This window comes from Acipenser ruthenus, chromosome 10 (assembly GCF_902713425.1).
Source record: "Acipenser ruthenus chromosome 10, fAciRut3.2 maternal haplotype, whole genome shotgun sequence".
Classification (NCBI taxonomy): Eukaryota; Metazoa; Chordata; class Actinopteri; order Acipenseriformes; family Acipenseridae; genus Acipenser; species Acipenser ruthenus.
The window spans coordinates 6,003,804-6,018,528 of NC_081198.1; the positions used below are offsets into that span (position 1 = coordinate 6,003,804).

A 14,725-nucleotide genomic window follows, 5' to 3' on the forward strand; every position below is an offset into this window, starting at 1 on the left:
CAAACTGATGGCAGTCCATTTGCAGTTTTCAATCTCTGTGTGAAACTTCTTGTGCCAGAGTTCAACCAATCTAAAATTGAATAAAAGCAAGACCCCAACACATGAGCGAGATAATGCTGCACTAGTCATAAATTCATGTGGAAATCAAGAAGAGAGCCCTGCCTTAGGGACACAAATTAATTTCTGCTTCCCGCGGCCTTTTAACCAGTGTGGTGGTAATCTGTGTTATAACCAGGTTACTTGAAAGTTACAGGTAGAGGAAATTCAATTATTGGGAACATCCTAGAAGATGAATAACCACTTTTTACAGATCTACAAAAAACCTAGGTTTACATTGTGGCCGCACTGCATATTGAACAAAAGCAGATAAGGTTGTGTGATTCACATGCCATGAAAACGGAGGCACCCTTTTGTTTCAGTAACCTGAATAATATTACCATCCAGTTGAACCCAAGATGTATTGTACTTTTAAAAAGGGCAATATTTCTCTCTGACACATAAATCCTGTTGTGTTGTGTTTCCTGTCAAGATATTACAGAGAAAGATTGTCGTGCTTCTTGTCTTGACGTTTCAGCTCTTTAACATTTGAATTTGCAGGTTTTGATTGTGACAGCTAATGAGAAACCAGCTTGTACTCCCACAGATTGTCAAGGGCTCAGTGAATACATTTTTAGGCATAATCTTTTTTTTCCCTCAAGTTTAGTGAATATTGATGCAAAGTCTGCATGTACTGGTATGAGCCCTGTGCTGAATGCGGTGACAGCGGTGGATCTCTGATTCTTATGCTTCTTCGATGTTGCATTTCTTCTTCTTTAAAGGAGTCAACCATTGTCATGTTCTCTTCATGTTTTGTGTGTGGATTGGCATGTTGTTGTGCCAGAATGTTGCTATATTATTATTATTATTATTACTATTATTATTATTATTATTATTATTATTATTATTATTATTATTATTATTATTATTTATTTATTTATTTCTTAGCAGACGCCCTTATCCAGGGCGACTTACAATTGTTACAAGATATCACATTATTTTTACCATAAAATGACACCCACTGGCACAGCAAGGGTTAAGGGATTTTTCTTTTTGGAATAATAACCCTACAATCATAGTGATCAACCACTATCTTCATTGTAAATGTAGCCACAGATATAAGTGTTTGTATAGTAAACACACAGTGTTTGTGTGCAAAGAAAGACTGTGGAAAAATAAAGCATACCATATGTGACTATTGTGTGTGAGACCTTGAGGCACGTAACCCTGCCTGTACTTGAAGCTGGTGTCTGTGTCAACACTAGTTTATTTATGTGACACAGTTGGATGCATCTGTCTCATTTCAGTCATTGTGTATCAAAAATGTATGTAAGTGTGGGTTTAAATGGGACATAGCTCTAGCCTAGCTGTGTCAGTGTAGAATGATCATGTGAGTATACTGTGTGTGTGTGACTGTGTTCGTCTACTGTACTGTTTGTATTTGAGAGCTTCCTTCTTGCCTTTTATATATGAGGTGTGTTATGTGGACCTGCAGAATGTGTGAGCACCTCTGTCTGTGTGCTGTATATGTGAGCAGTATGTTGGTTGGCTTTGCTCATGTTGGAATTCTGCAATCCTGGAATTCAATGTTGCAGAATCCACTTGTACTGCACCCAGTTTTGTGTTTTGGAACAACCTCAACCTGTTGCAGGACAAATTATACTGCCATTGAAATCTGAAATTATAACAGGATTATGCCAAGGTGTTTGTACATTTTTTGTATACATTGTCCAGTACGTACGTGTGTCCATGTGTCTTCACGGTGTGTTTTGTATGTACGGGGTACTGTCGTCACTTGTCTTGCTCTTTTTCACTTTGTGTGGGTAAGCCTACAATTGGCCTGTTTTACTCTCTCTGTGTTTCTCCTTGTCTTTTTTTTTTTTTTTTAATTTCCCTCTTCATCACCATCGCACTGTGCCATCAAAACCAAACCAAACTCTCATCTCTCAGATCAGCGAGAAGGTTGGTCCTTTTCACTTCTTACCCTTCTACGCCAGGCCCGGCGCGGTCTGCAGTAGGGAGAGGAGAGCCGGCCCCCAAGCAGGGCACAGTGGGGACTGAGCTGGCTCTCTCTCGGGGCAAAGCCTCCGCCCCAGCCTCCCGGAACGCAATTCCTTCTGCTATGCCTCCTCCCCTTCTGTGATGTCTTGGAATGCTCGCATGGTTTCACGTTGTCAAAGCTAACAAAAATATATGCTTTTTATTTATTTTCTTTTTTTGTCTTTAAAGAAAAAATCAATGCTTCTCGCTAACCACACAGGTTCTGCATAACCTGTTGTCACGTGTTAATTTATTATTATTATTATTATTATTATTATTATTATTATTATTATTATTATTATTATTATTATTAATAAATAATAATAAATAATAATAAAAAAAAATAATAATATTATAATAAATTTAGGAGTGAGACAACTTGAATTGCTCATGGACAGGAGCCACTGTGAATTTAATATTGTCTGAATTATTTTGCGACCAGTTACTCCTGATGCAGAACCCAGATGGACTGCCCTGTCTTTTTCCACCATTTGGTAGCAAAATTATCTTTTCATGCATGAGCCTCAATCTAGCGCACCCCCACCCGCCCTTGTTCTGTAGCAGAAGTAAGCACAGACAAATCTGCACTGCTTGAGAAGTAGGGTTTATTTAGTAAGTACATGATTTCAATTTTGTAGAAGATCATCTCTGGCAATAAAGCAAGAAAAATAAATACAACTAGGAAAAATTAAACTTATGCAAATAAAACTAAACTCATGCATATAGAAAGAATAATACATCTATTGATAAATCTTTGAGCATGTGAGTACTAGAATTACTTCTGTTGATCTTTTTAAATATTGAATCAATTTTTTATTTAAATAGCTAAAGTCTGTTTTTAAAAGAGTATTGGATTTCTCTGTAAAAACAAAAGAGCATGGCCCATTAGTGTTTTTTTGTAATACATTCAGTAGTCCGATTGCGCTCAGAGGCATTTGTGCTCTAAATGTTTCTCAGTAGGGAAGAACAACAAAATGTGTCTGTTTATCCTTTTCTTTTAAAAGCAGCACATTACATGTTTTCTTCCAAAGTAGAAATTAGTTGCAAAAATATAAAAATGAGATTTTTGGCCTAATAATTTGTTTGGTGCTAATAATTACACCCTACCGTCTTCCCCTTGACTTGAAACCACTTACTGCTCTCTCATGCGCGTAATTATTACTTCTATAAATCCTGTGGCATTTATTAAAGGTTTACTTTATCCTGACAACGGAGATCTTTTTTTATCTCTAATGTTGTGTTATTTTCATCAGAGAAATTACAGGGAGCGAATGTAAATTATAATGCTTTCTAGACCCCAGTTCTCCTCATTACCATTAGCATGTCACTGAATGAATGCTGATACATCTCTTCAGTAATGATATACCCTCCCCCCTCTCGCTCTCTAACTCTCTCTAGCCGTGTGTTAGTGAAAACAGTTAGGCTCTAAAAGTTATCACCGAAATATAATCCAAAACAAGTTACCATTTAGGCAATTGACTGTAAAATGTCAGCCATCCGGTGTCATTATCGGTTATGAGCAGAAGACAGACAGAACCTCCTCTTCTGGCACAGGCTTTTCTTCCCTTTCTTAGTACGCAGTGTCTTTAACACTTTGCACATTCATTGATGGATGCTTCCTGATCCGGCACCACGTGTATGTTGGCAGAAAAGTGGAACCACATTTTGTTGTTCTTTCAGAATCCTCGCTATAGGTAGCCTGCCAGATGCATTTTTCAGAACCCTCGCTATAGGTAGCCTGCCAGATGCATTTTTCAGAACCCTCGCTATAGGTAGCCTGCCAGATGCATTTTTCAGAACCCTCGCTATAGGTAGCCTGCCAGATGCATTTTTCAGAACCCTCGCTATAGGTAGCCTGCCAGATGCATTTTTCAGAACCCTCGCTATAGGGAGCCTGCCAGATGCATTTTTCAGAACCCTCGCTATAGGTAGCCTGCCAGATGCATTTTTCAGAACCCTCGCTATAGGTAGCCTGCCAGATGCATTTTTCAGAACCCGCGCTATAGGGAGCCTGCCAGGTGCATTTTTCAGAACCCTCGCTATAGGGAGCCTGCCAGATGCATTTTTCAGAACCCTCGCTATAGGGAGCCTGCCAGGTGCATCTTTCAGAACCTGCGCTATAGGTAGCCTGCCAGGTGCACTTGCAGCATTTAGTGTTTCAATCTGATTGCCAGCAGAGTAATATATAATAACTGTACTATAGAGTTTCCGAGTGAGCAGATCGAATACTAAAAGTCATAGTGCGGGCAAATTAAATTCAAAGTGACGACTGTAATCTTGAACCATCCAATATTAATCCTGGAAACTTAAACAAACTAGGTCTTGGTCTAGTATTCAGAACATCAATAATAATTTTTTTTTTCATATTTTTATTCTGAACTGAGGGATTTACTTTCCATTTTTGCATTGTTAATTATTCATCCATTTCAGAACTTGAGAACAATACCCCCTCCTCTCGCATTTTTATTGTAATTCAGTCTGCTTCCATTTGCTAAAAAAAACTGATAGTCCAAAATGATACAAGAAAAATGACCTTGCTTTGAAACAAGGATTTGCAAAACCCAAAGAAGACTGACTTTGCAGTGAGATCACCCTGCAATGGTAATAAAATACCAATGAGAGGGACAGGGGCAATAAATACCCGTTTCTCACTCCTGAACCACAGGGAATGCACTGTAATGCATGATGACTATATATATATTCTCTCCTTTTTTTATGGAGGAGCCTAAGGTTAATGCAAGATGTGTTCTGTTTTCTGCATGAGCTATTTAGAATGGCAACCCATATCAATTCAGTGCTTAGTTTATTTGGTACACAAGTAGAAGTGAGCGCTACCGAGTCAGGGCACAGTAACAGGAACCTCAGACTCTAAGCCAGTGATGGAAAGAAGAGGTTATCTTCAGATGAACACAAGTGGATGTATGTGCATGCTTGCTGTGATTACAATTTGTACATTAGACAAGAGAATGAGGCTTGCTTTATGTTCTGCTCCACTGTATGTATGCATGAGGTATCTTTGCAAAATTGCTTTGCTGCCCATTTGTAGACTTGGCTATGCCTTCCTCTTCCCTTAGTCCTAAACAGCCTCTCCCTTAAGTTTTACCTGTGGATTGCTCCCTTGGCCTGCAGCATGCTTCTAATAGATGAAAAAAAATGAGGTGCATCACTCAAGCTAGCTTCATAAACAACCATGCTGCTTATTATTTTACAAACATGTTCACTGCTAACTTTCACTGTACAAAAAACAATAATATCCTATGCCTTAAAAGCATAATTATGTCGGCGTGATTCTTGCGAAATGCAGTCGATCAGAGCTGGGATGTTCAAACGATACGACCACCATCATGTTGAAACCATTTCCATGTCCATGGGTAACTCAGTATTATCATTCTGTTTATCTACACAATTACTAACTTCAACTTTGTTAATTTAAGCAAACCCAGCAAACTAACCCAGCAAATCACTGTGGCTGACGTCCTTGTTAAGCTCCAAAGCTCAGAGTTGTTAAAAAAGAATATCACAGAGTTTACCTGGCTTGAATAGTAAATCACTCTTGCATGCAATCTTGCCACACAAACACTTAAATATACACATGTACATACAGGGAGGCGAACATGCAGTTTATAAGGGACAAAAATACAAAGAGGAGTCTATATCTAACTACACAGAGCAGATGTTACAATTGCAACTATTTATTGATTTTTCATTATCAATGGCCAATAACTGATGACATTTCCAGAGAGTGAGGGACAGTCATTTCAGTACCTGTTAACTTTAAACATAACTCCACTATCTTATATACCCCCCCCCCACACACACACACACAGCATACACGCACCGTTCTTCTGATTGTAGAATGTATTGCAGCGTTCCTGAGTGGGGTAGCAAGAGGGGCACACTGCATTTCAGGAAACACATTTGATTGCGGTCACGTAAACTCTATGATCTTTCTATCTTTATTTATTTTTTTAGTCCACGGAAATATGCTATTTAAATGTTCGAAGATGAAAATGGGGGCTGGCATTATTATGCCTTTGGCTGTCTCCTATAATTATTGCAAACTGGAGCTACCAGATATTAACCTTAAGTGCTTGCTAGCCAGGAAAAAATGAAAGTCTTTTAATATATGTTGCATTGTGGTAAGAAAAATATTGCAAAATTAAGTTTATTGTCCAATGTTTTATGTTTTGTTGTACCGGAACAGCTATAGTCTGCAGTACCATTATATTTGGCATATACTATTTAAGTAGCTTTCCATTTGGCCTTCCAACCTGTAACATCATTTAGACATGACTGATTGAAAATGCTGTATTAATTTTTTTTTTTTATTAATAAGAGTATTTGTTCCATGTGAAATGCATTTAGGTAGCGGCTGAGCAGAGATTGTAGCATTTTACTGAGAAATTTCTGCAACGCTTTAATATCCAAATCTGTGTTGTCTTCAGACAAGTAAAAAAAAAAAAAAAAAAAAAAGAGGTAAATGACAAAGTAGGGAAAGAACAAATTTAGCTCTGATGGTCTCTCACTTCAAAATGCAAATATGCAAATGCTGCAGACTGTGTATTTGTTCTGACATGGCAAAGATATTATTGAAAGAGGCCTGAGCTCTAGCTGTTTATTCCTAGCTGACATTAGCCATTAGCTCAGCTGGCATGGTTCGTAACCAACCAGGACTCCTGGAATAACTACTAGCACAATCCCCCAGTTTCAAGAAGGCATAAGCACCATTCCTGTGCCTGCATTTATATGCAGATATTGCTATTCAGAGGTGCAGTTATTTTGAATGGAAATTCACTTTAAGACATATCCATTGATGAGGGTTCAGTACACACATTTTTCTGCAATCACTTAAATTACAGTTCTAGCATGGCCTCTAATCATACTGCTCAGGAATACATCTACCCAGTGTTAACATTTTGAATGCTGGTAATTTTTTCTAGTATTTTGTAACATGGCAGATTCACCCATTCCGGCTTTTAATACAAGCTTGATGAGCCACCATGTATGGGTAACAAGCTCAGGTATGTCTAATTAAACGCATAATAAAACCAGGAATGGATCAAACGGAAGTCGTATTTCTGTCTCTAAAATCTCTAGTATACTGATCACAAGATTAATAATGTATTGTATTGAAGAATAAAACTGCAGTATACTGATACACATCTAATTGCTAATATCAGCCAAGTCCTGAACAGCTAGCGTTTCCCTTGCTGTTAAAGCTGCCATTGCCCTTACTATATTCCTATATGCTGCTCTGTTCACTTTGGCAGTCCGCCGTGTCCCTCCCCGCTTCTCCATCCCCCCCACCAACCATGAGGTAATGCCTGGGGGCAGTGTGAACTTGACCTGTGTGGCGGTGGGCGCCCCCATGCCCTATGTCAAATGGATGACTGGAGTTGTGGAGCTGACCAAAGAGGACGAGATGCCCGTGGGCCGCAACGTTCTTGAGCTGACCAACATCCGCGAGTCCGCCAACTACACCTGCGTGGCCATCTCCTCCCTGGGCATGATCGACGCAACTGCTCAGATCTCCGTCAAAGGTAAGATCACAGCTAATAGTCTGTTGATTACACATGAAATCGAGAGAGGAAAAGAGAGGTTTTGGCTGCTTAGCTTTCTCCAATATGGTTACTCTTACCCTAGGTTCAGATGCCTATTTGAGGTTGCAACCTGTCAAGGGTAATGCTTGGTGTGGTGTTAATCAGTGGTTAACATACTACTTTTTGTGCCTGAAGAGAATTGTTATTTAGATCCAATGTTAAAGTGTATCAGTAACTGCGTCTGCACTTTGTATGATTGTGGGTTTATAAAGTACAAAGTACGGAGACATGGTTTGACAAAGGGACTGAAACTCCTTGTTTTGGTTTTGGAAGATTTGTGAGAAGAGCAATTGGTTAAAATGTAGAAGGTAGTTTTGGCATAATTTTAGCATGCAAAAATGCAACACCATGCACAATAGAACCCTCACAACTTTAACAATGTATGTCCCTCTTGGTTTGACTCCTAAAAGATGCACACCTATATTGACATTTTCTAATCTGCTTCCTTGTAATGGTCTAGATTTATTATATGCATTTGTTATCTCTTATAAAGTATAAATGAGCACATTTTGGGGCTTACTGGCAGAACCTCTGAAGAGAGGCGACAGACATAATTGCTGTTGATGTGTGTAAGGCTCGGTTTTATCAGGTTAAGGCAACAGGGCTGGTAGCCAGCAGATCCTCACTGACAAAGCCCAACAATCAATGCTTTGCTGATTGGCTGCAGTATCTCACTCCCAACTCATATATATAAAGCAAAACCAGAATTGGGTGACTCTTTATTGCAAAACCTTTTGAAAAGGCTCTGTTATACTTAAATCTATTTTGAAGAGGGTTTTTTTGGCCTGGCAAACTGTTGAAGTCAAACAACACTGATAGTTAGCATTTCCCCATGTTAATAAAGTAACCTTTTTACAACATTTCAGTGATCAATTTGGACATTATACAGCATAATAAATATAAAAACAAAGAATTTTCCTATTTGCATGCAGTGCGTAGAAACATTACAGCACCTTGCAGTGCAGTTACATGATTCAGGGCGAATGAATATGGATTTGCAGAGCTATAAACGGTGGTTTCAGTAACTTAACATTTTTAATGAGGTACTGTTAGATCCATTATATTTTTTACAACACAAAACCAGAATCATTTTTTACAGTTAGATGCTCTTAAATAGCTTGTTGTATAAGTTCAGTAGTGACTCAAAAACCAAGAAACAAGAGATGAGGTGCTACTAAAGGGAATCTAAGCTGCTTACCTTGAAAGGTGGTGTGGGTTGAGGTTCAGACACATTTAGAATGGTGAATTCCTATTGAAGTGGGCCATGTCTGCTACATAACTGTTTGCGGCTGTGGATTTTGGAAGCATTGTGTGTTTTCTGCTAGGCTCTAAAAGGAATAAAAGTTCAAATCCAGGCAACATTTGGTCGGGCAAACCACAGAAGACGGCGATTCAACTGTTTAGATCTTGATCAGTGTAAAAAGAAAAAACTATATTGACTCTATAACCAGCATTTTGTCAACTCTGATTTTTTAAATTTATTTTGTTTAATCCATGCAGCCTTGCCAAAACCCCCAACTGCACCAGTAGTGACAGAAACCACTGCCACTAGCGTGACCCTGACCTGGGATTCCGGGAACCCAGACCCTATCTCATACTATGTGATCCAGTACAAGGCAAAATCCTCAGAGCGTGGCTACCAGGAGGTAGACGGAGTAGCCACAACCCGCTACAGCATCGGAGGTCTGAGCCCCTACTCGGAGTACGAGTTCCGGGTGATTGCAGTCAATAACATCGGCAGGGGCCCCCCCAGTAACCTTGTGGATGCCCGCACTGGGGAGCAGGCCCCCTCCTCTCCTCCCCTGCGGGTTCAGGCTCGCATGCTGAGTGCGAGCACCATACTGGTGCAGTGGGAGCCTCCAGAGGAGTCCAATGGGCAGATCCGTGGCTACCGCGTTTACTACAGCGATGACCTGCAGAGGCCCCTCAGCTCCTGGAACAAACACAACACGGATGACAGCCGCCTCACGACTGTCTCGAACCTCGTCACTGGCACCACCTACAGCATCCGCGTCCTGGGCTTCACCTCCGTCGGGGACGGGCCCCCCTCAGATGTGCTCCAGGTCAAAGCGCAGCAGGGCGGTGAGTCATTGCAACGAAAGCTGTTTTATCTGCCAGTTATTCAACAGCAGTCTAATAATCAAAGGGATCCATTGGTTCTGGTGTGGGACCTGTGCAAGCATAAGTGTTTGTTTGGTCAAATTATTTCATTTGTACTTTAATTCTTAGGGTACCGATTTCAGCATGTCTTTATTCTCACTCTGTGTCTTTTTCTTCCCTTTCCAGTGCCCGCCCAGCCCTCGAATTTCCAAGCGGAGGCAGAGTCGGATACCCGGATAATGCTGACCTGGTTACTGCCGACGCAGGAGCGGATCATCAAATACGAGCTGGAATACTGGGAGGAAGGGTCTGACAAAAAGGTACAGAACCACTGTCTGTTAAAACATTACACAGAGTTGTTGTTTAACTCTATTCGGGTGTGATTGTACTAGTAGGTACTATAGATAAATGGGCTTTGAGGGTAAATGAGGAGAAAAAAAAAAATCCCTGAGGCTGCACACAGACTGCTGCTGTCCAAGTGAATTAAATGATCCTGCCCAGTATAAATTCACAAACAACTTGTATACAGCTTTAAAACTGGCAATATGCTTTTACTGAAAAAAATACTAGCCAGTACTGACATTGATGTTACATGTTAGTTGTTTTAACCTTTTCCATCATTATCTGAGACTTCTTGACCCCCTAGTGCTGACTTCTTGACTAATTCCTAATCAATACATAATTACACATGATGGATTCTAATTGTTTTTTTCTGCAAATCACCATCAGTCATGGGTTTTGGAAAGGAAAATGTGCTTAATTTCAGCCTTTGGTAATATTAACAGTAAGCCTTTTGACAGTCTTATTCGGTGAGACTGAACAGTTGTGAAGACCTAAGCATTGTGGACGACAAGTTTCCCATGTGCTGTGTGTTTGTGCTCTAACAGCAACGCTTGAACCTGAACCCAGCTGACTCGTATGCAGTGGAGGGCTTGAAGCCGGACACCATGTACAAGTTCACCCTTGCTGCACACTCTGACATCGGAGTGGGAGTCTACACACAGCCCATAGAGGCCAGGACAGCACAGTCCAGTAAGTGAACCACCCTCCACACACCCCTTTCCTTTGGAATACTGTGCTAGCTAGCAGATGAAAACAAAGCAGAAAGTCGTCTTTCAATAAAAGAAAATGACCCTGTACAGATTTCTTGTACTGTTCACATGAGGATGGTTAAGGTCTTTTGTGCCCCTGACAGAGAGGAAGAAGGTAGGTGAGGTAAATGGAAAACAAAGAATTCATTTTAAGATGTATTTCTTTACATTTTTTTTTTTTTTACAGAGGATGGGCTTACATAAATAAAAAAGTAAAGAAAGAGAACAAACAATACAATGTATTTCAAGCAGTATTTTATTTTTTTTGGGAGACTGCTGAAGTAGTTTTCAAACAACTGTTTTCTAGCCTTAAAGGCAGAAGAAACAAACATTGACTGTACTAGGTCCAAAGCCTTTAATCCCAGTGGGGTCGATGGCCACATTATGCCATCCCAAAGGAGCTCAGGGTCACAGTGTTCTGAGGAACAGATGGTGGTTATGATCTGGAACTGATCCTTTGTTACAATTAAAGAAGCAACTGAGCTTAAATGTTTAATAGACAGCTCTGCTTTGACTTACACAGAACTTTTACTCTCCTGGGTGGTCCTGTAGAAAATGAAATGACTAAACCAAGCTGCTTTTTCTGTTTCTGTGAGCCAATTCTGATCCCCCCCTCCAATCCTAATGTCCCTTACATGATGCTTAAATATTTAGCATTGATGTAATGTAGATTTCCTCTTGCACAATCCAAATAAAGGAAGGACATTCAGACAGCTGTACATGCTGCTAAGAGTGTTCGTTTTACCTGTCAAATGTGGCCGCTGGGCTCCTTCCAAGAGTATAGAATTGAAATCTGCCTCTCCAAGTCAGACTCTTTATCTCTGCTTTCTGCAGTATTGCGTCAGGGTCTCCTGGTATTTCTGATCAACTCACTGGAGTGATTCTGACGAAAGCTCACACTGTTTTGTTTGCTCGGAACACAAACAGAGGGTCTGCATTTCTGTCCAAGTATAAAGCTCCTCTGCTTTGATCTCTGATATGCAAAGAGAATGTGTTGTTGTTATTATTATTATTATTATTATTATTATACTACAGATCAAAAAATATTGCCTTCCCATAGTTCATTTATTTTAAAGAGAGATAGAGAGAAAATATTGCTATGCATAAAGCCAACTACCAAATCAGGATCATTTATTTAACCCGAAGACCAGCCTGTTTTAAAGCTGGTATTCCATTTGTGTTTTTTGCTGTGGATACTAAAACACAAGCAGGCATGTGAGAGAAATTTGCATTTTTACCAACCCCCTTCTGAATTGTGCTATATTGTTTTAAGTTTGCATGTTCCTGCATGTGTAATTGCCATTGTGCTTTTTTTTTAATTCAGTTTTGTTGTTTGCCATCTTGCATTTTGTTTAACCTGGACTGTAGAGAACATGCCAAGAGGTTATTTTTTTTTTTCGTAAACAGAGTCATTTGATATTTAAACAATGCCTTGATAAAACACTGTAAGAACTACGAGCAAACTAATTTATATTAGCTTGGAAGCCTAACTAAATGTTGCTCTTTTTTTCTCTATAGATAGATGTTTATATAGATATCCAAGTTATGTCCTGTCTCTGATTTTGAGGCGTATGTTTTTAATATACTATTACATTATAGCTAGCTGACCAAGTATGTTTGCTTTGAGCTCTTCCTGTCTAAAGGTTTCTAAAGCCTCAACAAGGTGACCACATTGAGTGTGTTCTACCCAGTCCAGAGTTCCATTTCCTTTCCTTTCATCCCCCCCTCCCCTGTTGTGTTTTCAGCCCCCTCTGCCCCCCCTCAGGAAGTGCATGCTGTCAGTCTCAGCTCCACCAGCATCAAGGTGAGTTGGGTAGCGCCCCCTGCTGGGAGCCGCCACGGAGCCATTGTCCAGTACACAGTTGCCTACCAGGCTGTAAACGGGGAGGACAGTGAGAAGCACGAGGTGTCCAGCATTTCAGCTGAGGCCACCAGCTATGTCATGGAAGCCCTGGAGAAGTGGACAGAGTATATGGTGTGGGTGAGAGCTCACACTGACGTGGGGCCAGGACCTGAGAGCCCTCCAGTGCATGTGCGAACCGACGAGGATGGTATGTCCAGAAGCAACTGCGAACTAACTTTATTTTAACGCACGGTACAGGCACACCTCTCCTCTCTTCATGCTGTAGACATGGGTGCGCATCATGATTAAATGTTCTACTATTTTCACAGGCCGCATGGTCGCAGACTTTTTTTAAATTTGTTCTTTTAAGAGTTAAAAGCTACCTGAGCTTCTCATAAATTGGATAAATTGGCAAAGATGCTGCAATGGCTTATAAATGAACACAAGGGAGGTGTGACTGTATGTTTCATTGAGGGGCGCTGGATATAAGAATTTTGTTATTGTGATACACTTTTCAGAGGCTGGATGTAGTAATGCAAGCAAGTATCTAACTGAAAACTGGTTTGTAACTTTACCATGAAAACATACTTAAGCTTATCACCTAGGTGCTGTAGAACTATCTTTGAGTTGAAGTAGCGTGAAGATGGACAGTTTGGGTAGATTAACCTTTCAAAACCCAGACAAATCTGAGACAAATCTGCACATGTATAGGCCCTCTCAAGAAAATCGAAGTATATTTTAGATAAGTGGAATAAATTTGAAATGCTTAAGACCTCGAGCTGCTGATTGTCGGCTCTCTCGCTGCTGATAAAAAACATTTACTACCTAAGCTTGCAACAGCTTTGGTCCTAATCTTCAAACACTGTATGTTACAGTGCCTTCTGCAGCTTGCTTTTATGATGGCTAATAAACCAACCAGTGCAATGTCCCTCCATAAATTCCTGTGTTTTTCCTTTTTTAATCATTTTTTTTCTGCTGTCTTTATTAATACAATTCCCTTGTTCTATATTGGGTTTATATTGTCTGCATCTGTTCTGTTCAGAAAGGGTAATCACATCCTATTTGCAGCGCTGAGCAGCTGCTCTAGGACGGCTGAGCTCAGCTGCCGATTCTAACTCGGTGTTGTCAAACTTAATAGGTTTGGCAGCAGACAGGAAGGTAGTGGTAGTGGGGGAGGCATGGTGGAAAAAGCTCAGCCTGTGTGATATAAGACCAGGATCAGAGCTTGCATCGATAGGGCCCAGCCATCTGATACAGCGGTCGTACTGGTGGCAGTACCTGGTGCTGCAGCAGGCAACCAACAGACACTGTGTTCCCTCCAAGGGTAGAAGTGCTTTTTCCCTGACTCTGGCCAGCCCTGCAGTGCCCACCCAGAAACGGCATATGCTGTGTTTTAGTTAATAGGATTAACTCCACTCCCCTGAGTGCACATCCAGATCTGCACACAGAATTCCCACAGGGCAAATGAGATGGACTCTGTATGCTACTTTTATTTTCAATGGCAGCCCAGTCTTCTCTTTATATAGCCTGAAACTTGCCAAGAAATACCTGCAGCGTGAAATAGAATTAAGTTCAGTCTTCCTATTCGTTCAAACTTTTTTGATATTCACACCGGTACACTTTGTTATCATGTGGTTGTGCTGTTATTACTCATCTTCTATTTGTCCCTATTTGGTTTAAATACTCCTCCCAGTTGTCACATTTAGGTGGTTCTTCATAGTCTATGTGCCAGCCTCCTCGCTAACAGATATTTGCAGCTGATAGCTGTTACCAGCAATTCTAGCGTCTTCATTTTCAGCATTGGCTATGAGCAAGCACAGTGTCCATTTAAGCTAGAGTTTGTGATTAACTGACTTAATGTACTGAAACGCAGCCAATGTTTCATTCTATATTGAAAGATATTTACATTTCACTAGGGCATAACCTTTCCTTTTTTTTGTTGTTAGAAAAAAAACTTTACCAGTATTTGCAGTAATGTGGTCACTAGGACAGTTCAGCTTGCCTCGTTTCTAAAT

The 14,725-nt window shown here is 40.3% G+C and overlaps 1 protein-coding gene across 11 annotated transcripts in view; it reads left to right on the forward strand.

Moving 5' to 3' along the window:
* LOC117408471 (receptor-type tyrosine-protein phosphatase F-like) overlaps window positions 1-14,725 on the forward strand; it is a 169,019-nt gene that overhangs the window by 107,145 nt on the left and 47,149 nt on the right. For 7 of the 11 annotated variants that reach the window (XM_034013498.3, XM_059031591.1, XM_059031592.1 and 4 more), the window contains exons 7-11: window positions 7,347-7,616; window positions 9,177-9,758; window positions 9,963-10,096; window positions 10,664-10,808; window positions 12,613-12,918. In XM_034013498.3, the coding sequence (XP_033869389.1) occupies window positions 7,347-7,616; window positions 9,177-9,758; window positions 9,963-10,096; window positions 10,664-10,808; window positions 12,613-12,918 (1,437 nt within the window). The remainder of the gene's footprint in view (window positions 1-7,346; window positions 7,617-9,176; window positions 9,759-9,962; window positions 10,097-10,663; window positions 10,809-12,612; window positions 12,919-14,725) is intronic. The other 4 variants (XM_059031593.1, XM_034013593.3, XM_034013565.3 and 1 more) reach the window with 1 other exon arrangement.